We start from the raw sequence: 27,704 nt of genomic DNA, 5'->3' as shown, positions 1-27,704 counted from the left end.
TTATCACAATCACAACTCACACAGCGACAGCTTCCCGGTGAGGCGCATGCTCAGTCCGGAGTCTCCCGGAGAAGCGCATGCTCAGTCCGGAGTCTCCCGGAGGGGCGCATGCTCGGTCCGTCAGCCTCCGGGTGGAGCGCGTGTTCGGTCCGGAGTCTCCCGGTGGGGCGCATGCTCGGTCGCCGGCAGCCTCCCGGTGGGGCGCATGCTCGGTCCGCCAGCCTCCCGGTGGAGCGCGTGCTCGGTCCGGCAGCCTCCCGATGGAGCGCATGCTCGGTCGCGTCCTTTGCGGGGGCGGTGGTAAGATGGATCCTTTACTACAGCGGTATGTTGCTGCGATGGTGTTGAGCGGCGTTGGAGATGCACTGGGCTTCCGGAATGAGAGCTGGGAATTCTGTGCAAGCGGTCAGCAGATTCACAAAGAGTTGCAGGAGCTGGGTGGTTTGGACAACATCAATGTGTCTGGCTGGAGGGTTAGTGATGACACGGTCATGCACTTGGCCACAGCCCAGGCTCTGACGGCCAGCTCACTGTCGGAGCAAAACCGACAGGAGCTTTACAGCAGACTGGCTGTGGAATACCAAGAAAGCATGAAGGACATGACCGGGAGAGCAGCAGGTAAAATAACACCGACTATCGGGGAGAGCGGGCACTAACTGTGTGGATTCTGGATCAGTGGTGCTGGAAGAGCACAGCAGTTCAGGCAGCATCCAACGAGCAGCAAAATCAACGTTTCGGGCAAAAGCCCTTCATCAGGAATAAAGGCAGAGAGCCTGAAGCGTGGAGAGATAAGCTAGCGGAGGGTGGGGTGGGGAGACAGTAGCATAGAGTACAATGGGTGAGTGGGGGAGGAGATGAAGGTGATAGGTCAGGGAGGAGAGGGTGGAGTGGATAGGTGGAAAAGGAGATAGGCAGGTAGGACAAGTCCGGACAAGTCACGGGGACAGTGCTGAGCTGGAAGTTTGGAACTAGGGTGAGGTGGGGGAAGGGGAAATGAGGAAACTGTTGAAGTCCACATTGATGCCCTGGGGTTGAAGTGTTCCGAGGCGGAAGATGAGGCGTTCTTCCTCCAGGCGTCTGGTGGTGAGGGAGCGGCGGTGAAGGAGGCCCAGGACCTCCATGTCCTCGGCAGAGTGGGAGGGGGAGTTAAAATGTTGGACCATGGGGCGGTGTGGTTGATTGGTGCGGGTATCTCGGAGATGTTCCCTAAAGCGCTCTGCTAGGAGGCGCCCAGTCTCCCCAATGTAGAGGAGTTTCTCCAGCAATTTCTGTTTCACATCTTCAGCATCTGCTCTTTCTTTTATTTCCGCGAAACATTCAATGTGCTCTGCACCCTCCTGGCCCACACAGTTAGTTACGGAGGCAACGGATACAATAAATGATATTAGTGGATGTGCAGGTAAAACTTTGATGGATGTGGCCCTAAAGGAGCCTTCCACATCCATCAAAGTTTTACCTGCACATCCACTAATATCATTTATTGCATCCGTTGTCTCCGTAACTAACTGTGTGGGCCAGGAGGGTGCAGAGCACATTGAATGTTTCACTGAAATAAAAGAGCAGCAGATGCTGAAGATGTGAAACAGAAATTGCAGGAGAAACTCAACATCTGTGGAGAGAAAAAGTTTCAAGCCGAGTGAAGTGACAGAAGTGTTAATGGGGGAGAACTTCAGGACCCATGTTCACAATTTTATTAGTTTTAAAATAGGCCTTGTATAAAAGTTCTAAATCAGAGTAAAGCCAATTTTGATGGTATGAGACTGGAACTTTCAAATGCTGATTGGGATAGAGTGCAGTTTAAGGGGTGACTGGAAATGGGAGGCTTTCAAAAATGAGATAACGAGATATCAGAGACAGTATGTTCCTGTTAGTTTCTCCAACAATTTCTGTTTTTGTTCTCTATATCTGACAATGGTGAGAAATGATACTCACTGATTGTGAGCCAGTATATAGAAATTTAGAATAAAGCAACAGAAATAGGCCATGAGACCTTTTGAGCCTGATAACAACTAGGCTTAAAACAAAAACTGCCTGAGGAGAGTAAAGCTTGCTAATGTAAAATTATTGTCTGTTTATAACCATTGAAAAAAGACTGTTTTTCAAGAGATATATAAAGAAAATTTTAATTAAAAATAAATTTATCAAGGTTACTTCACCGCAAGGAGTATCAGAAATAAGTTGGGTGAACTTAAGGCGTGGATCGGTACCTGGGACTACGATGTTGTGGCCATCATGGAAACGTGGATAGATGAGGGACAGGAATGGTTGTTGGAGGTTCCTGGTTACAAATGTTTCAGTAAGATTAGGGAGGGTGGTAAAAAAGGAGGGGGGTGGCATTGCTAATTAGAAATGGTATAACGGCTGCAGAAAGGAAGTTTGAGGGGGATCTGCCTTTGGAGGTAGTATGGGCTGAAGTCAGAAGTAGGAAAGGAGCAGTTACCTTGTTGGGTGTTTACTATAGGCCCCCAATAGCAGCAGAGATGTGGAGAAACAGATTGGGAAACAGATATTGGAAAGGTGCAGAAGCCACAGGGTCGTAGTCATGGGCGACTTCAACTTCCCAAATATTGATTGGAAGCTCTTTAGATCAAGTAGATTGGATGGGATGGTGTTTATGCAGTGTGTCCAGGAAGCTTTTCTAACTCAGTCTGTAGATTGTCCAACCAGAGGGGAGGCCATATTGGATTTGGTACTCGGTAATGAACCGGGACAAGTGATGGGCTTGTTAGTGGGTGAACATTTTGGTGATGGTGACCACAATTCTGTGACTTTCACCTTGGTTATGGAGAGAGATAGGTGCGCACAACAGGGTAGATTTTATAATTGGGGAAAGGGAAATTACGATGCTGTAAGACAGGATTTGAGGAGCATAAGTTGGGAGCATAGGCTGTCAGGGAAGGATGTGGTGGAAATGTGGAACTTTTTCAAGGAGCAGATACGACGTGTCCTTGATATGTATGTACCTATCAGGCAGGAAAGAAATGGTCGTGTGAGGGAGCCTTGGTTGACGAGGGAGGTTGAATGTCTAGTAAAGAGGAAGAAGGAGACTTACATAAGGTTGAGGAAACAGGGTTCAGACAGAGTAGTGGAGGGATACAGGATAGCCAGAAGGGACCTGAAGAAAGGGATTAGGAGTGCTAAGAGAGGGCATGAAAAATCCTTGGCGGATAGGATCAATGATAACCCCAAGGCATTTTATGCGTATGTGAGAAACATGAGAATGACGAGAACGAGGGTAGGTCCGATCAAGGACAGTAGTGGGAGATTGTGTATTGAGTCGGAAGAGATAGGAGAGGTCTTGAATGAGTACTTTTCTTCAGTATTTACGAACGAGAGGGACCGTATTGTTGAAGAGGAGAGTGTGAAACGGACTGGTAAGCTAGAAGAGATACTTGTTAGGAAGGAAGATGTGTTGGACATTTTGAACAACTTGAGGATAGACAAGTTCCCCGGGCCTGACGGGATATATCCTAAGATTATGTGGGAAGCAAGAGAGGAAATTGCCGTACCGTTGGCAATGATCTTTTCGTCTTCACTGTCAACGGGGGTGGTACCAGGGGACTGGAGAGTAGCGAATGTTGTGCCCCTGTTCAAAAAAGGGAATAGGGATAACCCCGGGAATTCCAGGCTAGTTAGTCTTACTTTGGTGGTAGGCAAAGTAATGGAAAGGGTACTGAAGGATAGGATTTATGAGTATCTGGAAAGACACTGCTTGATTAGGGACAGCCAGCACGGATTTGTGGGGGGGGGGGGGGGGGGGGCGGTAGGGGGGGGGGCGGTAGGGGGGGGGGCGGTAGGGGGGGGGGCGGGTAGGGGGGGGGGGGGGGGGGGGGGGGGGTAGGGGGGGGGGGGGCGGTAGGGGGGGGGGGGGGGGGGGGGGGGGGGGGGGGGGGGGGGGGGGGGGTAGGTCTTGCCTTACAAGTCTTATTGAATTCTTTGAGGAGGTGACCAAGCATGTGGATGAGGGTAGAGCAGTGGATGTAGTGTACATGGATTTTAGTAAGGCAGTTGATAAGGTTCCCCATGGTAGGCTTATGCGGAAAGTCAGGAGGCATGGGATAGAGGGAAATTTGGCCAATTGGATAGAAAACTGGCTAACCGGTCGAAGTCAGAGAGTGGTGGTAGATGGTAAATATTCAGCCTGGAGCCCAGTTACAAGTGGAGTTCCGCAGGGATCAGTTCTGGGTCCTCTGCTGTTTGTAATTTTTATTAATGACTTGGATGAGGGAGTCGAAGGGTGGGTCAGTAAATTTGCAGATGATACGAAGATTGGTGGAGTTGTGGACAGTGAGGAGGGCTGTTGTCGGCTGCAAAGGGACTTAGATATGACGCAGAGCTGGGCTGAGGAGTGGCAGATGGAGTTCAACCCTGCCAAGTGTGAGGTTGTCCATTTTGGAAGAACAAATAAGAATGCGGAATACAGGGTTAACGGTAGGGTTCTTAGTCAGGTGGAGGAACAGAGGGATCTTGGGGTCTATGTACATAGATCTTTGAAAGTTGCCACTCAGGTGGATAGAGCTTGTAAGAAGGCCTATGGTGTATTAGCGTTCATTAGCAGAGGGATTGAATTCAAGAGTCGTGAGGTGATGTTGCAGCTGTACAGGACTTTGGTTAGGCCACATTTGGAGTACTATGTGCAGTTCTAGTCGCCTCACTTTAGGAAAGATGTGGAAGCTTTGGAGAGGGTGCAGAGAAGATTTACCAGGATGTTGCCTGGAATGGAGAATAGGTCGTACGAGGATAGGTTGAGAGTTCTCGGCCTTTTCTTGTTGGAACGGCGAAGGATGAGGGGTGACTTGATAGAGGTTTATAAGATGATCAGAGGAATAGATAGAGTAGACAGTCAGAAACTTTTTCCCCGGCTACAAAAGAGTGTTGCAAGGGGACATAAATTTAAGGTGATGGGTGGAAGGCATAGGGGAGATGTCAGGGATGGGTTCTTTACCCAGAGAGTGGTGGGGGCATGGAATGCGCTGCCCGTGGGAGTGGTAGAGTCAGAATCATTGGCGACCTTTAAGCGGCAATTGGATCGGTACATGGATGGGTGCTTAATCTAGGATAGATGTTCGGCACAACATCGTGGGCCGAAGGGCCTGTTCTGTGCTGTATTGTTCTATGTTCTATGTTCTATGTTACCCCCACCCCACATATTTTCAGTAATTTTCTTCCCACCTGGGTGTTGCAACAGCCAATGCTGCTGTATCTGCCTTTACATTTTAGGGCATGTTACACAGCTGCAGGAACAGTTTTGCAAGTACAGGCAATGAGTTTGGCCTGTTGTGGCAGGCAGAACGTTCCAAAAACCATACGGAAAAAATCACATCTTCAGGTTGTTCTCTATACTTTGGAAGCATTGTTACTTATTCACTGCACAGCAGTCTCTGTGGCCATCAAACATGTACTGCAAAGGACCTCAAAGAGTCCATTCTAATTATAAAAACATAGTTATATTTAAACGAAGAGAAAGAACAATTGGTATCACCAGACGTCGATCTCACTTTTGCGCTCAGTCCGTTCTATAGGTCAAGTGTTCAACACCGGGCCGCAATACACTAATCTCAGTTACGTCGGGGAGGGAGCTTATGGTTTGGTGAGTGTGATATTTCAGAGTGGTGGTGACGGGAGAGTATCCGAGTTTGCAGAGGGAGGGGGTGGGAGAGGAAGCAGAGATTTAGGGGTCAGAGGGATAACGGGGAGAAGGGAGTAACAGGAAAAGCGGCTGGGGATCCTCAGGGAAAAGGAGGGCATGCTTGTTTATTTTACATACAATTTTCTTTATTTATCTCTTGAAAAACTGAGGCATTTTTTCAAATGGTATAGACAGACAATAGTTTTACATTAGCAATGCTTTATTCTCCTCAGGTAGTTTTTGTTTTAAGCCGAGTTGTCATTCCATAGCATCTGAGGAGCAGGAAAATCGACGTTTCTGTCAAAAGCCCTTCATCATTTGCCAGAGTGGTCATTTTTCATGCGAGTCTAGACATTGAGTATTTTCATTCTGTTTGACTGTTGTGACCAATTCAGCCTGGCCCAAACAGTTGCCCAGTATCAGTTGTGTGTTTTGCAATAAGGCTTGCTGGGTGAAAATCAGGAGAAAATTTCCTTCTTCAGTTCTACAGATATTGAAATCAACTGTATCCAAGCTAAAACTGGCTGATTTCTTAATTTAACAGGCTAATGCCTCAGTAACAAGTCCCACCTACGCTGGAGGTGTGTAATCATATTTTTTGAACAAGTGGTTAGAAGACATCTACAAGCACTTCTGCAATTTGCAGAAATACTCATACAAAGCATTCTATTTACTTTTCCTTCCATTGAAGAAATCTCTTCTTATTAAAAAAAAAGTGTCATTTAATATGGATGGTGTAAAGTGTGCATCTCTTATCTCAACAAAACATTCCCACAAAATCTTAAATGCTGGTCGTGGCGAGCTTTTAAATCCCAGAAATTGCATCTCATTTCCTGTAGTAATCATGCTACTAATAATGGCTAGATGTTAGCCTAAGTGAATATTACATCAACTAGGTAAAAACACGGACTGCAGATGCTAGAAACCAGTGTCTAGATTAGAGTGGTGCTGGAAAAGCATGGCAGGTCAGGCAGCATCTGAGGAGCAGGAAAATCGACGTTTCTGTCAAAAGCCCTTCATCATTTCCTGATAGAGGGTTTTTGCCCAAAATGTCGATTTTCCTGCTCCTCAGATGGTGCCTGACCTGCTGTGCTTTTCCAGCACCACTCGAATCTAGACCCTGAACATTACATTAGTTCTGTTTTAAAAATTCACACAAGTAATAGTTTTCGTTTCACCCATCATTGTTCAAATTGCTTTCCAATTCTGCTGATGTGTATTTTTCTGTTGTCATACCAAGTAAATATAGTTTTCTAATGAGAATTTTGAATAAAGATTAACAGGAAAGACCCTCAACTGAAGTGCCTCCGCCAAGACAAAAGTGTTTTGTAGAAAAATTTCCAGTTTATTTTGTTAAACCAGTACATAGTCCGCTAGAAGTATTAATAATACCATATTTTTGTGTAAAATTGCTTCCTTGTTATGGCTTGTTGCTCTTTGAGGACCTGACTACTTGGGCAATTAGACTACTAATTCCCTAAGAATTAATCTAATAACCTAAGAAGCATTAAGTCATTGTGTGGTTAAGTAAAATATGCGACAGAAGCCGATTCAAAACAATACTGTGTCCCACCAGTGTTCTTGGAAAGTACTGTTTGGAAAAGCACTGTAGTTTTTATCCACTAACTGGCAAGATATGCCTCAATACAGTTAAACCTCCTGACTGTGGCTTTTTGGTTGTAAATTAAGGTGAAGATATAAAAGCATAAATGTTACTTATGCAATAGTGAAGTCTATGTAAAAAATATACTTTATGACCCACCAAATGATACAGAGCTGGGATGTGCTTGTGGATAGTAAGTACTGGAGTGTAGTTTATTCAAAAATTAATAGTTTCCTTTTCTATTGAAGTACAGTATTTTGAATTGGTATCACAGGTTCATACATTTCGGTATCTGTGGAATCACCTTGCATTTGTAAGGAAACAGCTAGCAGTTTAGAAGTTAGGTTTCAGCACTTGCTGTCACCCTGAAGAGTGTTTATAAAAATATCAAATGCAGGGCATTCCTTGTCCTGTGGGGCACAACCTTCTCCCACATAGTGCCTTTTAACTTAGTGGATGCTATAGATTATTTGTACGGTTTTAGGCAGGGAAGGGTTTTGATATCTGGTGAAATATGTACAAACACATCCTCTAATTCCACGATGTTTGAATGTGCTTGTTATCTTTTGATGCTTGCTTCTGAAACATGTAAAAAAATTCTCTGTAACAGCATGGTTTAGTTTTCTTCGGACTCCATGTGCTTCCTCCTATTGTAGAACCCAGATCCTATTCCACAGCTCTTTCTACTTAAATGTGAAGGAGTCCAATCAATTTGTCATGTTTGTACAGCTTTTTGTTTTAGAAGCATAGTTCATCCTATATGTTGCTTTTTGTCTATACTCCAGTAAGTTTCTTATGCTGAGGTACTTCTGGATCTGGCTTTTAAAATGTCCAAGTAGTTAGATTTTACTTTTTTTCAGATAGTGTTGCAGATCGTGACAACTGAGAATAAAATTTCTTATCTCCACAGTTGCTGCTCCACCAGTGATTTTTAAATCTATCGCCAGAGGGAATAGTGTTTCTCTTTCTACTCAATCAAAGCCTCTCATCATCATGAAAATCTTTATTGATCACCTCTTACTAATATCCTGTCCAAAGGGAATTGTCCTCACGTTTCTAAAATTTTAAAATTGCTGGAGCCCCTTGTTTCCATAAACTACTTTTGACTTTCTTTTATGTGGCTTTTGATGCATTCCTGAAATGTTGTGCTTAGAATTTTCCACAATACTCCAGCTGTGGTGATCATGATTAAATTATTGTAGCATGGTGTCCACCCTTTTCCATTCTATTTCTCTATTTATAAATGAGGTACCCATGCACTTTCATAACTGGCTTGTCAACTTGTCCTGCTATTGTGAAATTATCTTAGGATGATCTTGTTGCAACAGGCAAGAGAGAAGTTGTCGCTAATTTATTTCTTCAGAATTTTTTCTGAATTGGCATGCATTGTGGTTGAAACTAATGTCTAATACAAGTTAACTCTCTGATGAAGGGCTTTTGCCTGAAACGTTGATTTTACTGCTCCTCGGATGCTGCCTGAACTGCTGTGCTTTTCTAGCACCACTAATCCAGGACGTGGTTTCCAGCATTTACAGTCATTGTTTTTACCCCTGTTGTCCACTCAGGCAACATTGCTGAGTTAATAATGTTGCAATATTTCACTGATATGGAATATCATACTGTTTACATAAATTTCACTGATCCCTGTTTTAATTTCCTGCTTGTTGCTCTGGTACCTATTGTCTTGACGTTTCATTATTTCTGTTAATCTGTGCAATTGGGTTTATTTTGGTTTGCTAACAACAATCTGTTTTCATTTATGCCACACAGTTTTCTCACAAGAATGCAAATAGAATTGTTCTTTTGAACATTTTTATTTTGCTTTTGGCACAGTTGGCTCTTGAGCTTCATCCACTGGAAACACAGTGCAGTATCACTGCAACCTTGCTAGTTTGTTTTTCTGACTTCATCTTATGATTTGTGATGGAATGAATTTCTGACTATTGCTCATTCTGAATTAATAATTTGGAGATGCCGATATTGGACTGGCGTGTACAAAGTTTAAAAATCACACAACGCCAGATTATAGTTTAACAGGCTTATTTGGAACCACTAGCTAATGCTTCCAAATAAACCTGTTGGACTGTAACCTGGTGTTGTGGTTTTTAGTTCTCAAATAGCTTACAATACCCAAAACCTTTCAACTTGATAAAGTCCAGTGATAATATTTTCCATTGAATTATTTGTACAGAACAATAGGGATCCATTCAGCTCATCATGCGGTTGTAGGCTCTTTAAGGTGTTGTTAGTCCCACTTCCTTGCTCCTCTCCCATTGTGCTCACTTTTTTTTTCTTGTGCAGTGTATGTCTAATTCACTTTTGAAAATTATCAGAGTCTACTTCCACTGACCTTTCAGGCAGTATTTTACTGATAATCGTAACTTCAGAAAAATTTGTATTTGTCTTCTTTGGCTTTGTGTTAGTTATCTTAAATCTCTATAATCTGGTAACCAATCCTCCAATCAGTGAAGATGGAGTAAATATGGAGAAACTCAGATCAGTATCCTTCATAATTAAGTCTATTCAATAAGGCTAGCACAGATGATAAAATTTATCTTGTTTTGAACTTGACCAATGTGATTGATTAACTCATCTTCCATATTATTAGTTTTGCATTTTGTGAAGTGGTTGTTTCTGATAATTGGGGTTGAGGAGAGGACGAGGGCATAGAATTGGAATCAAATGCATTGCCTTTGCTGTTAGAATGTAAAATGTCTCCAATGCTGTGGTATGGAATGTGCATTCTCTTCCCTGTATGTCATTGGGCAGGAGCTTATTGTTAACGACTTTTTGCTTGTTAGAGCAAATACAGTGGTTGTTCAAAATATTTTTGTAGTTTTTTTCTAAGCTCCCTGAAGAATAAAATCTCTTGAACCAACAATCATTTTCAGAGATTGTTATTCTAGATTTCTTAGTTGTAAAATATACCTCCTCTCAAAACTTAATTTCTAGATAACCTTAGTGGTTTATCTAAACTGTGTTGCTGTTGTTTACATATGCCAGGTATTGCAAGCTGTTGTAATTAAAATATCGTGGGATATGGGCTGGGTGCTGGCAAGTGGGACCAGATTAGGTTGGGATGTTTCATCGGCATGGACAAGTTGGACCGAAGGGTCTGTTTCTGTGCTGTACATCTCTATGACTCTATCTGCCTTCCAGCAAGATCGTGACTGATCATCTGATTCAGTAAAATACTACAAAGAACTGTGGATGCTGGACACCTGAAACAGAAACGGAAAAACATAGGTGAAGATACAAAATGCAGACTGGGTACTGCTTTGCAGAAAACTTAAGTTCTGTCCAAAAAATAACTCTGAGCTTCCAGTTGCCTGACATTTCAATGCATCACAGTGTTCTCTGGCCAATCTTTCTGTCACAGGCATGCTGCAGTGTTCCAGTGAGCCTCAATGCAAGCTTGAAGAACAACATCTTATTTTCCACTTGAGGACCCTACAACCTCTTGGACTCAACATTGAATCAAATAACTTTTGAACCTGATTCCATTCTTCCATGTTTTCTACTGGCCCCGCATCTGGTCCTGTTATGACGGGTTACATTGAGCATGGTCATACTCCTTAGGAGTATTATCATGTTATATAGTTTGCAATCAATACAGCTCACTCATTTCTGTTAACTCTTATTAAGTTATTCAGCCTTTTGTCTGTCCTGGTCTGCTTTCAATAATCTAGTTTGTATACCCCATTCATATCGCTGTCTTTCTGGATTCCACCTTCATTTATTCAACCACTTCTCTCCCCAGCCTCACACTCAACTGCACTTTCAGTATAAACAGTGTTTTCCTAGCTGTTAACTGTTCTGATAAAGAGCCAATGGACTCAATATTTACTCTGCTTTCTTCCCACAGATGCTGCCAGACCTGCTGAATTTCCCCAGGAATTTCTGTTCTGATCCAACTCAGTATCTTGTACCTGCTTTTTACTGTTAAATCTCGACTGAGGTTGACCCTTAACGCACATGTAAAGGATACGTGACTGTGAGATTGCTTTTATTTTGATTAGGTTAGATTACTTTAGATTCCCTACAGTACAGTGTGAAAACAGGCTCTTTGGCCCAACAAGTCCACACTGACCCTCCAAAGAGTAAACCACCCTGAACCATTTCCCTCTGACTAATACTCGTAACACTGTGGGCAATTCAGTATGGCCAATTCACCTGACCTGCACATCTTTGGACTGTGGGAGGAAACTGGAGCATCCGGAGGAAACCCATGCAGACGCTGGGAGAATGTGCAAACTCCCCCCAAGCCACCCAAGTCTGAAATCGAGTGTGCTAGCCACTGAGCCACCATGCTGCCCTTTTTTGCTTGTATTCAAGAGGAGAGTGCCCAGTCAAAAGCTAGGCTAGCATTTCCAATGATCATCAGTTACAGCAGGGTTTTTATACACTCTCATAAACAAGTTCCATGTGACCATATGTAATGGTTCTTTCTTAGTATGATTAAAATGGCTTGCATCATAGAATAGAGTTCATCACTTTTCAACTGCCTCCTCAATACTGTTAGTATTATCTGGTCAATAAGAAGAATAATATTATACAATTAACATTCATTTTTGAGTAATGTTGTCTTATCAGGATTAACTATAGGAACTAACCTTTCATTGTCTCCTTTGCTATAATTCAGTATCTGGTGTCACCCTCATTGTGGTTACACTTGAAGCTAGGAATGGAGGTGGCCTTTGCAATAGTTACAACTGCTGACAGCTTAATTGATATTAGTTGTTGAACTAAGCTTTAATTCTAAGTTGATGAAATATAATGCCCCAGCAAGCCTAGCAATCTATAATGGTCCTTTTTCAGTATTCCCACAGGGACCTGGGTTCGATTCCAGCATGGGTGACTGTGTGGATTTTGCACATTCTCTTCGTGTCTCTGTGGGTTTCCTCCGGGTGCTCCGGTTTCCTCCCACAGTCCAAAGATGTGGAAGTTAGGTAAATCGGCCATATATATTGCCCATAGTGTTCAGGGATGTGTAGGTTGGATGCATTAGTCTGGGGTAAATATGGAATAATAGGATTGGGGAGTTGTTCTGGGTGGGATATTCTTTAGTGGGTCGGTGTGGACTTGTTGGGTCAAATTACCTGATTCTATGATTTCTACAATTCTAACCAATCAGTCACTCCCCATACATCAGTCCCATTATCCCAGGAATCAGTCTGGTAAACGTTCTTTGCTCAATAGCCAGAACATCTGTTTTCAGATGAGGAGACCAAGCGCTACTACTCCAGGTGTGGTCTTACCAATGCCCTTGTACAGTCTTGCTATAAAGGTCAACATATCAGATCTGAAGATGGGTCCCTAGACTCAACGTCAACTCTGTTTTCTCTCTGCGGATCCTGCTAGACCTGTTGAGTTTCTCAAGCGATTTCTGTTTTTGTTTATTTCAAATCTCCAGAATCTGAGGTTTTATTAAAATTCTGTACCATTTACCTTTTTCACTTTCTGCATCAGTATGCTTACTTTCAGCAGCTGATGTAAGAGGATACCCAAGTTTCATTGCAACTCCCCATTTTGAGACAAGGTGGGGGGGAGGGGAAATGAGAAAACTGGAAAAATCTGAGTTCATCCCTTGTAGTTGGACACACTTTCCTCATTCCTGAAGAAGGGCTTATGCCCGAAACGTCGAATCTCCAGTTCCTTGGATGCTGTCTGACCTGCTGCGCTTTTCCAGCAACACATTTTCACCATTGGCTCATCTTACCAATGTCCCCTTGTACTATAAGGTAACCTCCTTCGATGTTCACTGCACCTCCAATTTTGGTGTCATCTGCAAACTTACTAACTATACCTTCTACGTTCACATCCAGACTATTTATATAAATGATGAAAAACTGTGGACCCAGCACAGATCCTTGTGGCACACCACTGGTCAGAGACTTCCAGTCTGAAAGGCAACCCTCCAACATCCCTGTTTGAGCCAGTTCTGTATCTAAATAGCTAGTCCTCCCTGCATTTCACGTGATCTAACCTTGTTGACCGGTTATCACTAGGAACCTTGTCGAACACCACCCTGAATTCCACACAGATCACGTCTAAAAATGAGGTGTCAACCAGGTGAACCTATGAAGCCGGACTACTTACATGCCAAACAACATAAACAGTAAGTGATAGACAGAGCTAAGCAATCCTATCCCACAGCCAACAGATCTAAGCTCTGCAGTCCTGCCTTATCCAGTTAAAAATGATGATTAAACAATTCACTGGAGTAGGAGGCTCCACAAATCTCCTCCTCCCCAATAATGGAAGAGCCCAGCACATAACTACATAATATAAAGCTGAATCATTCGCAGCAATCTTCAACCAGAAGTACTGAGTTGCTGATCAATCTCAGCCTCAGAACATTAGAATATTACAGTGTGATACAGGCCATTTGGCCCTCGGTGGTTTCACAAGTTGGTGCAACAATCTGAAGCCCATCTAACCTACACTACTCCATTTTCATCCATGTCTATCCAATGACCATTTAAACACACTTAAAGTAAGCGAGTATACTGCCTTTGCAGTCAGTCCATTCCACGCCCCTACTACTCTCTGACTAAAGAAACTACCTCTGACATCTGTCCTATATCTATCACCCCTCAACTTAAAACTACATTCCCTTGTGCTAATCATCACCATCTGAGGAAAAAGGTTCTCGCTGTACACCCTGTCTAACCCTCTGATTATCTTTATATGCCTCCTCTAGTGGTCATCAGCATTACTGATACCAGTCTTCAGCCAATTTGATTCAATATGTGTGATATCAAGAAACAATTGGAGCCATTGGATACTGCAAAGGCTATTGATCCTGATAATATTCCAGCAAGACTTGCGCTTCAGAACTTGTCGCTGTCATAGCCAAACTGTTCCAGGACAGTTATAACACTGGAATCCATCCAACAATGTAAAAACTTGCCCAATTATGCCCAGTACATAAAAGGCAGGACCAATTCAATTTGGCAAATTACCACCACATCAGTCTATTCTCAATCATCAGTAAAGCGATGGAAATTGTCATCAAAGGTGCTATCAGGCAGCGCCTGCTCAGTGACATCTAGTTTAAGTTCCACCAAGGCTATTCAGCACTTGATCTCATTAGTACCTTGGTCCAAACATGGACAAAAGAGTTGAGTTCCAGAGGTGAAGTGAGAGTGACAGTCCTTAACATCAAGGCTACATTCAACCAAGTGTGGCATCAAGAAGCCCTAGCAAAGCTGGTATCGGAGGCATGCTCTCCACTCGTGGCATATAAAAAGAGCTTATGCTCAATGTCGACTTTCGTGCTCCTGACTGGCTGTGCTTTTCCAGCACCACACCTTTTGACTCTGATCTCCAGCATCTGCAGTCCTCACTTTCTCCTGATATAAGAAGATGGCTGATCTTCAACAATCATGACCATCTCAGCTCAAGGACATCTCTGCAGGAATTCCTCCGTAGTATCCTTAGCCCAACTACCTTCAGTTGCTTCATCAATGACCTTCCCTCCATGATAAGCTCAGCATATTTGCTGACAATTGCACGTGTTCAGCAGTATTTGCGATTCCTCAGATACTGAAGCAGTCCATGTTCAAATACAGCAAGATCTGGAAATATTCTGACTCGGACTGACAAGTAGCAAGTAAAATTCATGTTCCATGTATAGCAGCTATGACTATCACCAATAAGAGACAATATAATCACTGCTTCTTAATATTCAATGGTGTTGCTGTCATGGAATCCCCTACTATCAACATCCTGGTTGTAAAACGATACAATGGGTTATAGATCAGCTGCAGATATGAGTGGAGCAGATGGAGTAAGTGAGTTGCTGCACTTTGGGAGATCAAATGTTAAGGAAAAGTGTACAATTAATGCCAGGACCCTGAAACGCATTGATATTTAGAGGGATCTTGGGGTTTAAGTCCATCGTTATCTGAAAGTGGCCACTCAAGTAGATAGAGTAATAAAGAAGGTGTACAGCACACTTGTCTTTATTGGTCTGGGAATTGAGTACAAGAGTTAGGATGTCACGTTGCAGCTTTATAAGACTTTGTTTAGGCCACATTTAAGAGTATTGCATTCAGTTCTGGTCGCAACATTACAGGAAAATGTGGAGGCATTGGAGAGAATGCAGAAAAAGTTTACCAGGATGCTGCCTGCATTATAGATGATCTATTATCTAGTGAACCTTAGATTTTTTTGCCCCTGGAGTGGCAGAGGCTGAGGGAAGACCTGATAGAAGTCTATAAAATGATGTGAGGGGTATATTTATTAATACAGTGTGTAGTAGGAGTCTGGAACGCACAGCCAGGGTGGTGATGGAGTGAGATATGATGGGAGTGTTTACGGGACTTTTAGATAAATACACGAATATGCAAGGAAAGGAGGGATATGGACCAAGGGCAGACAAAAGGATTAGTTTAATTTGCTGCCAGGTTTGGTTGGCACAATGGCTCAGTGGTGAGCATTGCTGCCTCACAACGTCAGGGACCTGGGTTCGATTCCAGCCCCTGGCGACTTTGTGCAGTTTGCATATTCTCCCCGTGTCTGCGTGGGTTTCCTCCGGCTGCTCTGGTTTCCTCTCTCAATCCAAAAATGTGTATGTTAGGTGAATTGGCCAAGCTAAATTGCCCACTGTGTTCAGGAATGTGTAGGTTAGGTGCATTAGTCAGGGGTAAATTTAGAATATATAGGTAGGGGAGTGGGTCTGGGTAGGTTATTCTTCGGAGGGTCAGTGTAGATTTGGTTAGGCCAAATGGCCTGTTTCCACATTGTAGGGAGTCTATGATTCTAATCATTCGTGGGCTGAAGGGCCTGTTCCTGTGCTAGATGGTTCTGCATTTTATCCTGGGGATTGCCATTAGTCAGAAACTCAGCTAGACCCACCACATAAACATATGGCTAGAAAAGCAGGTCAAAGGCCAAGAATGCTGTGGTGAGTAACTCATTTCCTGAGCTTCCCGCCTCATCAACAAAAGCCTGTCCACCATCTTCAAGGCACAAGTCAGGCCTGGATGGGTGCAGCTCCAAAAATACTCAAGAAGTTTGATATCATTCAGGACCAAACAGCCCGCTTGATTGGCAGCACATGCACAAACCACACTCCCTCTACCACTAATATGCAATACTCAGTATTGTGGATTATTTACAAGATGCACTGTAGAAATTCACCAAAGATCTTCCAATAGCACCTTCTAAACCCACAACCACTTCCATCTAGAAGGACAAAGGTAGCAGATACATGGGAACACCACCATCTACAAATTCCCCTCCAAGCCACTTACCATCCTGATTTTGGAAGTTTCTTCACTGTTGCTGGGTCAAAATCCTGGAATTTGTTCCCTTACTGCATTGTGGGTCAACCCATAGCAGATGGTTCAAGACGGCAGCTCACCATCACTTTCTCAAGGGCGATAAATGCTGGCCAGCGAGCAATACATACATTCCAAAGATGAATAGGAAAATAACAAAGTTGGAATAATTTTCAATGTTTGATTTTCGATCTGGGGGCATAGTCTAAGAATTTGAGCTACACCATTTAGGAGATATGTCAGAAAGCACTTCAACATGCAAAGCGTAGTGGAGGTTTGGAACTGTCTTCCTTAAATGGCAGTTGATTCTAATTCAATTGTTAAATTTAAATCAGGATATCAAGGGATATGAGCCTGGGGCAGGCATATGGCGTTGGCCCACAGATCAAACATGATCTTATTCAATGGTGGAGCAGGCTTGAGCGGCTGAATAGCTGCTCCTCCTATGCCACCACTTGGGCACTTGACATACCAATACATGGATCAATAATGATTTTTCTTAGAGCCATAGACCTGTACAGCATGGAAACAGCCTTCAGTCCAACGCGTCCATGCTGACCAGATATCCCAACCCAATCTAGTTCCACCTGCCAGCACCCAGCCCATATCCCTCCAAACCCTTCCTATTTATATACCCATCCAAATGCCTCTTAAATGTTGCAATTGTACCAGCCTCCACCACATCCTCTGGCAGCTCATTCCATACATGTACCAACCTCTGCGTGAAAAAGTTGTCCCTTAGGTCTCTTTTATATCTTTCTCCTCTCACCCTAAACCCATGCCCTCTAGTTCTGGACTCTCCAACCCCAGGGAAAAGACTGTTGTAATCTGAGGTAACCCTGTTCGCTGTCCACTACACCTCCAAGTTTGGTGTCATCTGCAAACTTATTAACTGCACCTCTTATGCTCGCATCCAAATCATTTATGTAAATGACAAAAAGTAGAGGACGCAGCACCGATCCTTGTGGCATTCCACTGGTCACAGGCCTCCAGTGTGAAATCCAACCTCCACCACCACCTTCTGTCATCTACCTTTGAGCTAGTTCTGTATCCAAATGGCTAGTTCTCCCTGTATTCCATGAGATCTAATCTTGCTAATCAGTCTCCCATGGGGAACCTTGTCGAATGCCATATTGAAGTTCATATAGATCACATCTACCGCTCTGCCCTCATCAATCTTCTTTGTTACTTCATCAAAAAACTCAATCAAGTTTGTGAGACATCATTTCCCATGCACAACACCATGTTGACTATCCCTAATCAGTCCTTGCCCTTCCAAATACATATATATATCCTGTCCCTCAGGATTCCCTCCAACAACTTGCCCACCATCAAGGTCAGGCTCACTAGTCTGTAGTTCCCTGTCTTGTCTTTACTGCCCTTTTGCCAACCTCCAGTCTTCTGGCACCTCACCTGTGACTATCGATGATACAAATATCTCAGCAAGAGGCCCAGCAATCACTTCTCTACCTTCCCACAGAGTTCTCGGGTACACCTGATCAGGTCCTGGGGATTTATCCACCTTTAACCGTTTCAAGACATCCAGCACTTCCTCCTCTGTAATCTGGACATTTTGCAAGATGTCACCATCTATTTCCCTACAGTCTATATCTTCCATATCCTTTTCCACATTAAATACTGATGCTAAATATTCATTTTAGTATCTCCCCCATTTTCTGCGGCTCCACACAAAGGCCGCCTTACTGATCTTTGAGGAGCCCTCTTCTCTCCCTCGTTACCCTTGTCCTTAATATTTTTGTAAAAACCCTTTGGATTCTCCTTAATTCTATTTGCCAAAGCTATCTCATGTCCCCTTTTTGCCCTCCTAATTTCCCTCTGAAGTATACTCCTACTTCCTTTATACTCTTCTAAGGATTCACTTGATCTATCCTGTGTGTACCTGACAGATGTTTCCTTCTTTTTCTTAACCAAACTCTCAATTTCTTTAGTCATCCAGCATTCCCTATACCTACCAGCCTTTCCTTTCACCCTGACAGGAATATACTTTCTCTGGATTCTTGTTATCCCATTTCTGAAGTCTTCCCATTTTCCAGCTGTCCCTTTACTTGCGAACATCTGCCCCCAATCAGCTTTTGAAAGTTCTTCAAGTAAAAAGTAAGGTCTGCAGATGCTGGAGATCAGAGCTGAAAATGTGTTGCTGGTTAAAGCACAGCAGGTTAGGCAGCATCCAAGGAACAGGAAATTCGACGTTTCGGGCTAGAGCCCTTCATCACTCTCCTCATTCCTGATGAAGGGCTCTGGCCCGAAACGTCGAATTTCCTGTTCCTTGGATGCTGCCTAACCTGCTGTGCTTTAACCAGCAACACATTTTCAGCTTTGAAAGTTCTTGCCTAATACTGTCAAAATTGGCCTTTCTCCAATTTAGAACTTCAACTTTTCGATCTGGTCTATCCTTTTCCACCACTATTTTAAAACTCATAGAATTATGGTCGCTGGCCCCAAAGTGGTCTCCCACTGACACCTCAGTCACCTGCCCTGCCTTATTTCCCAAGAGTAGGTCAAGTTTTGCACTTTTTCTAGTAGGTACATCCACATACTGAATCAGAAAATTGTACTGTAAGCACTTAACAAATTCCTCTCCATCTAAACCTTTCATACTATGGCAGTCCCAGTCTATGTTTGGAAAGTTAAAATCCCTACCATAACCACCCTATTATTCTTACAGATAGCTGAGATCTCCTTACAAATTTGTTTCTCAATTTCCCTCTGACTATGAGGGGATCTATAATACAATCCTAATAAGGTGATCATCCCTTTCTTATTTCTCAATTCCACTCATAACATCCCAGGATGTATTTCCGGGAATATCCTCCCTTAGCACAGCTGTAATGCTATCCCTTATCAAAAATGCCACTCCCTCTCCTCTCTCGCCTCCTTTTCTATCCTTCCTGTAGCATTTGTATCCTGGAACATTAACCTGCCCATCCCTGAGCTATGTTTCTGTAATTGTTAAGATATCCCAGTCCCATGTTCCTAACCATGCCCTGAGTTCATCTGCCTTCGCTATTAGGCCCCTTGCATTGAAATATCTGCAGTTTAATTGATTGGCCCTACCTTGTCCCTGCCTACCCTGAGTGTTTGACTCACTTCTCAACCGTACCAGTCTCAGATTGATCTCTTTCCTCACTATCTCCCTGGGTGTCCCCGTTTTCCCCCCCCCCCGCCCCACCTTACTAGTTTAATTCCTCCCAAGCAGTTCTAGTAAATTCCCCTTCCAATTTAGGTGCAATCCATCCTCCTTGTACAAGTCACTTCTACCCCAAAGAGATTCCAATGATCCAAAAATGTGAATCCTTCTCCCATACATCAGCTCCTCAGCCATACATTCATCTGCTCTATCCTCCTATTCCTGCCCTCATTAGCTCGCAGCACTGGGAGTAATCCAGATATTATTACCCTTGAGGGCCTCCTTTTTAAATATCTGCCTAACTCTCTGTAATCTCCCTTCAGAATTTCAACCTTTTCCCTTCCAATGTCGTTGCTTCCAATGTGGACAATGACCTCTTGCTGGCCCCTCTCTCCTGTGAGAACATTCTGTCCCCTCTCTGAGACATCCTTGATCCTGGCACCAGGGAAGCAACACACCATTCTGCTTTTTCTCTGCTGACCACAGAAACATCTGTCTGTACCTTGGACTATAGAATCCCCTGACACAATTGGAAGCTGACATACCCCTTGTTGCATTAGAGCCAGTGTCCATACCAAAAACTTAGCTATTAGTGCATCACCCTCTACATTTTCCAAAACAGTTTGAAATGGGTATATCCCCAAAAGACTCCTGCCCTAGGTGCGGACCTCTCTTACCCTTCCTGGAGTTAACCCATCTATGTATCTATATCTGAGCTCACCCCCCCCCCCCCCCCCCACACTGTTGCTGTTGCAAATTCCTCATTGCTTCTAACTGTGTGTCTCCAACTGATCCATTCCATCTGATAAGATTCGCATCCAACAGCATTTATTGCAGATATAATCCGCAGTAACCCATAAGCTCTCTTTTAAACTCCCACATCTGACAAGTACATATTATTGTAAAGACAATTTTTGCTCCTTCACAATCTACAGACCCAGAAAATAACACCGTCTTATTCCTCTACAAAACACTGCCCCAGGTTAAATTAATAGTTATGGCTTATATCTTAAGTTTAATCAAGAGACTTATCTCCAAAAACATACAATCAAGAAAAAACCCACTCTTCTCACTGCTGCAGCCTTTCTGTTGGACAGACTTAAAACAATGATTAACTTTTCTGATTTTGTGTTGTGAACTTCGCCCAAACAGGTTCCTCTAAGATTAGTTACGAAATTCACTTTTTGCTAATTTTCCCAGATGCATTCCGATGTCCAGCAATACATGAATTCAAACAGCAAAGGCAGTAACTGTGCAGGTTCATTGCTCTGTCAGTTTCTTTCTTTCTCTCTCTCTCTCTCTCTGTCTCTCTCTCTCTCTCTCTCTCTCTCTCTCTCTCTCTCCCCCTCCCCCCCCCCCCCCCCCACATTGACCTCACCATGTGCTTCCTTTGTCTGTCCTTCTCCCTTTTAAAACTGCTGTTGTTTTAACTTTTTTTTCCCCAAACTTCCAAAACAATGCAACAGCATATAAAACAGTAATTGCTGCTCTTGGAATTAGAGGAAATCACCCCCAGCACCTAAAATACCTCAAAGAAAGGTGCAGCTGTTACAGCCATTCATTTTTCCCACCCTCCATCTTGTTCAAAAAGACAAAAAAGATAAAGTTCCTAGAGTTCTAAAGGACTACTGGGCTGCTTTTTCAGAGACAGAAAGAGAAAGATAGATGACTGATGGTGACCTGAGGATCACCATGCCTCAGGTGAGCAGATTCGACCTTCATTGTGACCTCAGCCAGTGTGGGAATTGAGCCCACATGATTGGGGTCAACATCACAAATCAGCTAAGTAAAAAATGAGGTCTGCAGATGCTGGAGATCACAGCTGCAAATGTGTTGCTGGTCAAAGCACAGCAGGTTAGGCAGCATCTCAGGAATAGAGAATTCGACGTTTCGAGCATAAGCCCTTCATCAGGAATAAGAGAGAGAGAGCCAAGCAGGCTGAGATAAAAGGTAGGGAGGAGGGACTAGGGGGAGGGGCGATGGAGGTGGGATAGGTGGAAGGAGGTCAAGGTGAGGGTGATAGGCCGGAGTGGGGTGGGGGCGGAGAGGTCAGGAAGAGGATTGCAGGTTAGGAGGGCGGTGCTGAGTTGACGGGGACCGACTGAGACAAGGTGGGGGGAGGGGAAATGAGGAAGCTGGAGAAATCTGAATTCATACCTTGTGGTTGGAGGGTTCCCAGGCGGAAGATGAGGCGCTCCTCCTCCAGCCGTCGTGTAGTTGTGTTCTGCCGGTGGAGGAGTCCAAGGACTTGCATGTCCTCGGTGGAGTGGGAGGGGGAGTTAAAGTGTTGAGCCACGGGGTGATTGGGTTGGTTGGTTCGGGCGGCCCAGAGGTGTTCTCTGAAGCGTTCCGCAAGTAAGCGGCCTGTCTCACCAATATAGAGGAGGCCACATCGGGTGCAGCGGATGCAATAGATGATGTGTGTGGAGGTACAGGTGAACTTGTGGCGGATATGGAAGGATCCCTTGGGGCCTTGGAGGGAAGTGAGTGTGGAGGTGTGGGTGCAAGTTTTACATTTCCTGCGGTTGCAGGGGAAGGTGCCGGGGGTGGAGGTTGGGTTGGTGGGGGGTGTGGATCTGACAAGGGAGTCACGAAGGGAGTGGTCCTTGCGGAACACTGATAGGGGAGGGGAGGGAAATATATCCTTGGTGGTGGGGTCCGTTTGGAGGTGGCGGAAATGACGGCGGATGATACGTTGTATGTGCAGGTTGGTGGGGTGGTAGGTGAGAACCAGTGGGGTTCTGTCTTGGTGGCGGTTGGAGGAGCGGGGCTCAAGGGCGGAGGAGCGGGAAGTGGAGGAGATGCGGTGGAGGGCATCGTCGATCACGTCTGGGGGGAATCTGCGGTCCTTGAAGAAGGAGGCCATCTGGGCTGTGCGGTGTTGGAATTGGTCCTCCTGGGAGCAGATGCGGCGGAGACGAAGGAATTGGGAATATGGGATGGCGTTTTTACAGGGGGCAGGGTGGGAGGAGGTGTAGTCCAGGTAGCTGTGGGAGTCAGTCGGTTTATAATAGATGTCTGTGTTGAGTCGGTCGCCCGAGATAGAAATGGAAAGGTCTAGGACCCAAGAACTCCCCACCTACGTTCGGGACACCACCCACGCCCTCCACCTCCTCCAGGATTTTCGCTTCCCCGGTCCCCAACGCCTTATTTTCACTATGGACATCCAGTCCCTGTACACCTCCATCCCCCATCATGAAGGACTCAAAGCCCTCCGCTTCTTCCTTTCCCGCCGCACCAACCAGTACCCTTCCACTGACACCCTCCTTCGACTGACTGAACTGGTCCTCACCCTGAATAACATCTCTTTTCAATCCTCCCACTTCCTCCAAACTAAAGGAGTTGCCATGGGCACCCGCATGGGCCCCAGCTATGCCTGCCTCTTCGTAGGATATGTGGAACAGTCCATCTTCCGCAACTACACTGGCACCACCCCCCACCTTTTCCTCCGCTCCATCGATGACTGTATCGGCGCTGCCTCGTGCTCCCACGAGGAGGTTGAACAGTTCATCAACTTTACTAACACCTTCCATCCCGACCTGAAATTCACCTGGACTGTCTCAGACTCCTCCCTCCCCTTCCTAGACCTTTCCATTTCTATCTCGGGCGACCGACTCAACACAGACATCTATTATAAACCGACTGACTCCCACAGCTACCTGGACTACACCTCCTCCCACCCTGCCCCCTGTAAAAACGCCATCCCATATTCCCAATTCCTTCGTCTCCGCCGCATCTGCTCCCAGGAGGACCAATTCCAACACCGCACAGCCCAGATGGCCTCCTTCTTCAAGGACCGCAGATTCCCCCCAGACGTGATCGACGATGCCCTCCACCGCATCTCCTCCACTTCCCGCTCCTCCGCCCTTGAGCCCCGCTCCTCCAACCGCCACCAAGACAGAACCCCACTGGTTCTCACCTACCACCCCACCAACCTGCACATACAACGTATCATCCGCCGTCATTTCCGCCACCTCCAAACGGACCCCACCACCAAGGATATATTTCCCTCCCCTCCCCTATCAGGGTTCTGCAAGGACCACTCCCTTCGTGACTCCCTTGTCAGATCCACACCCCCCACCAACCCAACCTCCACCCCCGGCACCTTCCCCTGCAACCGCAGGAAATGTAAAACTTGCACCCACACCTCCACACTCACTTCCCTCCAAGGCCCCAAGGGATCCTTCCATATCCGCCACAAGTTCACCTGTACCTCCACACACATCATCTATTGCATCCGCTGCACCCGATGTGGCCTCCTCTATATTGGTGAGACAGGCCGCTTACTTGCGGAACGCTTCAGAGAACACCTCTGGGCCGCCCGAACCAACCAACCCAATCACCCCGTGGCTCAACACTTTAACTCCCCCTCCCACTCCACCGAGGACTTGCATGTCCTTGGACTCCTCCACCGGCAGAACACAACTACACGACGGCTGGAGGAGGAGCGCCTCATCTTCCGCCTGGGAACCCTCCAACCACAAGGTATGAATTCAGATTTCTCCAGCTTCCTCATTTCCCCTCCCCCCACCTTGTCTCAGTCGGTTCCCTCAACTCAGCACCGCCCTCCTAACCTGCAATCTTCTTCCTGACCTCTCCGCCCCCACCCCACTCCGGCCTATCACCCTCACCTTGACCTCCTTCCACCTATCCCACCTCCATCGCCCCTCCCCCTAGTCCCTCCTCCCTACTTTTTATCTCAGCCTGCTTGGCTCTCTCTCTCTTATTCCTGATGAAGGGCTTATGCTCGAAACGTCGAATTCTCTATTCCTGAGATGCTGCCTAACCTGCTGTGCTTTGACCAGCAACACATTTGCATCACAAATCAGCTGTTCAGCCAACTGACTCCCATTAAAAATAGAAATTCCTTTTAAAAAAATGTATATCTCATTGATACTATCTTCATGTTCTGAAATCATTTTTTGAATTTGGTTTCCATTGGGTCACTTTGAACAAGTTGCTCAGTTTGGTTAAGGTAAATAACTGGAAAATGACAGGTTACTTTTTTATCTATATATTGGGGTTTCTGTCATTAGTAATAAGAATTAACTATTCACAACTGGAGTTAATGTTCTGCACTATGTCTATTATGTTTTGCCAGGTTTGACTTGCATGAATGCAGTCGGGTCACTGAGGCCAGGTTGTTCAGATGGCTGGAAAATCCCATTCAATCCTAAAGGAGGCGGATGTGGTGCAGCAATGAGGGCTATGTGTATTGGACTGCGATTTCCTCATCCCAATGAGTTACAGATGCTGATTGAAATAGCTGTCGAGAGTGGCCGAATGACTCACCATCATCCAACTGGCTACCTGGGCTCAGTAGTTGCAGCTTTGTTCACAGCTTATGCAGTGAATGATAAACCCATAGAAAGTTGGGGAGCAGGCCTGATGGAAGTGTTGGAGAAAACAAAGAGTTACGTAGAAAATGCTGGGCACTATGTTTCTGAAAATCTGGCTGAATGGTATGTGTAGTATTCATTCTTTGTTTTGTAAGTGCTCTGTGAGAGGCTTGAGGCTGATATTTGCATGGACTCATGGTGTTAACATGCTTCTTAATAATCTGCTTCCTAATGCTTTCTTCATCTCTCTGGAATTACTGGATTTGCCAGACAGATGAAATTGAAATGCAAAAATGTGCCTTTCCTTCGTGTGAACGACAACTCCTCAGAGGTCTGTACTGTAACATCTAGATCATTGCGGTAATGGATGCCAGCTAGCAATCTAAGCTGAATTGTAAAGATGTAGTTTTTTCACAGGCAGTGTTCTTTGGATAAACATTTTAGCAAAGGTCCTGTCAGGCAGACATGAACACACAAATCAAATTGATTCCTGATGAAGGGTTTTTGCCCGAAACATCGATTTTCCTGCTCCCTGGATGCTGCATGACCTGCTGTGCTTTTCCAGCGCCTCTGTAATCTTGACTCTAATCTCCAGCGTCTGCAGTACCCACCTCCGCCACACAAATCAAAACTGGCATATCAATTCAGTGTTAGAATCACAGAGTTACTACTGCATGGCAGGAGGCCATTTCTCTCCACCATAATTTTAGGCAGTGCATTCCATATCCTGTTGTATTCTTCTGTGGTGGGGTTTGGGGAGGTTTGAGTGGTGGTTGATATGCTGCTAAGGGTTGACATTTTTGCATGAGACACTGAAATGAGGTTCTAGTTACCTTTTCTTGAATGGTCATAAGTGAACCAATACTGCAATTCAGTTCAGGCTCCAGGCATTATCCTTCATTCAACTAGCCACAAATTGGCTGTCACGTCTCCTGTGTGACAAAGGACTTTTATTTTTTTTTCATTGGAAATGGGCACCCCTAATTGATCTGAAGCAAGTGGGCAATTAAGAATCAAACATCTGCAGTCACATGTAGACCAAACCAGGTAAGGACAGTAGATTTCCTTCCTGAAAGAATGTATGATAGGTCATCCCTTCACTTGTTATTCAGTTGTTGACACTTTACTCACACCAACACTCTTGATCATCTGCAAAGATCTATTATCCTACCTGTCAACACTCCACTCACACTATTTGTGAGATCTTTTGATGTCTCCGATTATAAAGTCTATGCCTAGATGCTCTCTTCACTTCGAAAGCTTGTTCAAATAAATCCATTTGACTGTAACCTAAACTTTTTGACCTAAAGGATGTAGGTGAATAATAATTGATGATTATTGTCATAGTCACCATTACCAGGACTAGCTTTCCATTCCAAATTTATATTTGAAGTTAAATTCTACCAGCAGCCATGGTAAAATTAAAACCTGTCCCTAGATTACTGGTCCAGTAATAATGCCGCCTCATCACTGTTTCCCCATTCACCTCTTACAATCAATGAGATATTTTTGATGTTTTGTGCTGTCCAGAATTTGTGAAAATTGTGGTCTTTCTTGATATACATCATTAGGGAGAATAAAATCTTTTGAATATTGAATATCTTATCACATTTGTTTTCCTTTCAGGTCATACTTTGAAAACCATTGGAAGAAATACCTTCAGGATCGAGGCATTCTGGATGGGGTATCCAAGCCAATTTTCCCAGTTCCGTACGATGTGATGGAACGTGACAAATTCTATACCTCTGTTAGCTATTCGGGCTGGGGTGGGGCAAGCGGGCATGATGCTCCCATGATTGCTTATGATGCCATCTTGGGCTCAGGCAATTCCTGGAGAGAGCTTTGTAATCGAGCGGTTTTCCACGGAGGTGATAGTGATTCTACTGGCACTATAGCTGCGGCTTGGTGGGGAGCAATGTATGGATTTGATGGAGTTCCTAAGTCCAACCATAAGCATTTAGAATATAGGAGCAGGTTGAAGTTGCTAGCAGAAAAATTGTTTGATTTAAGCCATCCAGGTTCTTGCTCATTGCAAAAGGATAAGATGAAATGCTGTTTGGATTAGCTCCACTAATTTGAATTATAAGCCCTGTTTTTTCTGATTTCTGTTATTGAAATGCAGCCCTCTGTATCTGAACTGTGACCTCTTTAAAGATCATTGTTGTTATGGATTTTTCTTTGGTTCCATTTTACCCTGGCTATTATTCCCTCTCATCTGATGGAGAATAGTACTTCTCAAATTTACAAGTTATACTTTTCTATTACTAACTGAAACCAACTGGGCTAAACTTTATTTGGGTTGACCTGTTCATCAAACCACCCTTGGAAGAAAAGTGTGTTTCAAATGAATTGATATTAAAAAGCCTACCCTACAGCAGTGACATATTGAGGGGGGGGAGGAAAATTAAACTGTTGAGCATTGGACCTTTTGTGAACAGTAAATCCTGACTGCAAGGACTGCTGGCCAATCTTAGTTAATTCAGCAATTCTAGTAGTCTCAACAGACCACTGCTGAGGCTGCAACCATCTCAGTGAAAACAACAGTCGTGATTGGGGTGAGGTATGTCTCGAATTTTTCAGGTGGGAAGGCAACAAATGTGTGTGTATTAGTATGGGTGGTGGGAGTGGGGCACAAAGGACATTGACATTTTGGGGTAGAGGTGCCCTTTTTGAAATAAAAAGTTTTAAAGTTCTCTAA

The 27,704-nt window shown here is 44.5% G+C and overlaps 1 protein-coding gene across 1 annotated transcript; it reads left to right on the top strand.

Moving 5' to 3' along the window:
- Window positions 1–122: 122 nt before the first annotated feature.
- adprh (ADP-ribosylarginine hydrolase) lies at window positions 123–27,704 on the top strand. Its single transcript, XM_060844640.1, has 3 exons — window positions 123–618; window positions 24,769–25,129; window positions 26,633–27,704. The coding sequence occupies exons 1-3, from the start codon at window positions 261–263 to the stop codon at window positions 27,069–27,071; spliced, it is 1,158 nt and encodes a 385-aa protein (XP_060700623.1). The 5' UTR covers window positions 123–260; the 3' UTR covers window positions 27,072–27,704.

Source organism: Hemiscyllium ocellatum, chromosome 25 (assembly GCF_020745735.1).
Source record: "Hemiscyllium ocellatum isolate sHemOce1 chromosome 25, sHemOce1.pat.X.cur, whole genome shotgun sequence".
Lineage (NCBI taxonomy): Eukaryota > Metazoa > Chordata > Chondrichthyes > Orectolobiformes > Hemiscylliidae > Hemiscyllium > Hemiscyllium ocellatum.
The sequence above is the reverse complement of the archived record's forward strand: the minus strand, read 5'-3'. Positions and strand labels throughout refer to the sequence as shown.

Coding starts and splice junctions, on each gene's coding strand:
- adprh (XM_060844640.1), top strand. CDS start 261: ATGGAGCGCATGCTCGGTCGCGTCCTTTGCGGGGGCGGTGGTAAGATG. Junction 619..24,768: donor CATGACCGGGAGAGCAGCAG/GTAAAATAACAC, acceptor ATGTTTTGCCAG/GTTTGACTTGCATGAATGCA. Junction 25,130..26,632: donor TCTGAAAATCTGGCTGAATG/GTATGTGTAGTA, acceptor TTTTCCTTTCAG/GTCATACTTTGAAAACCATT.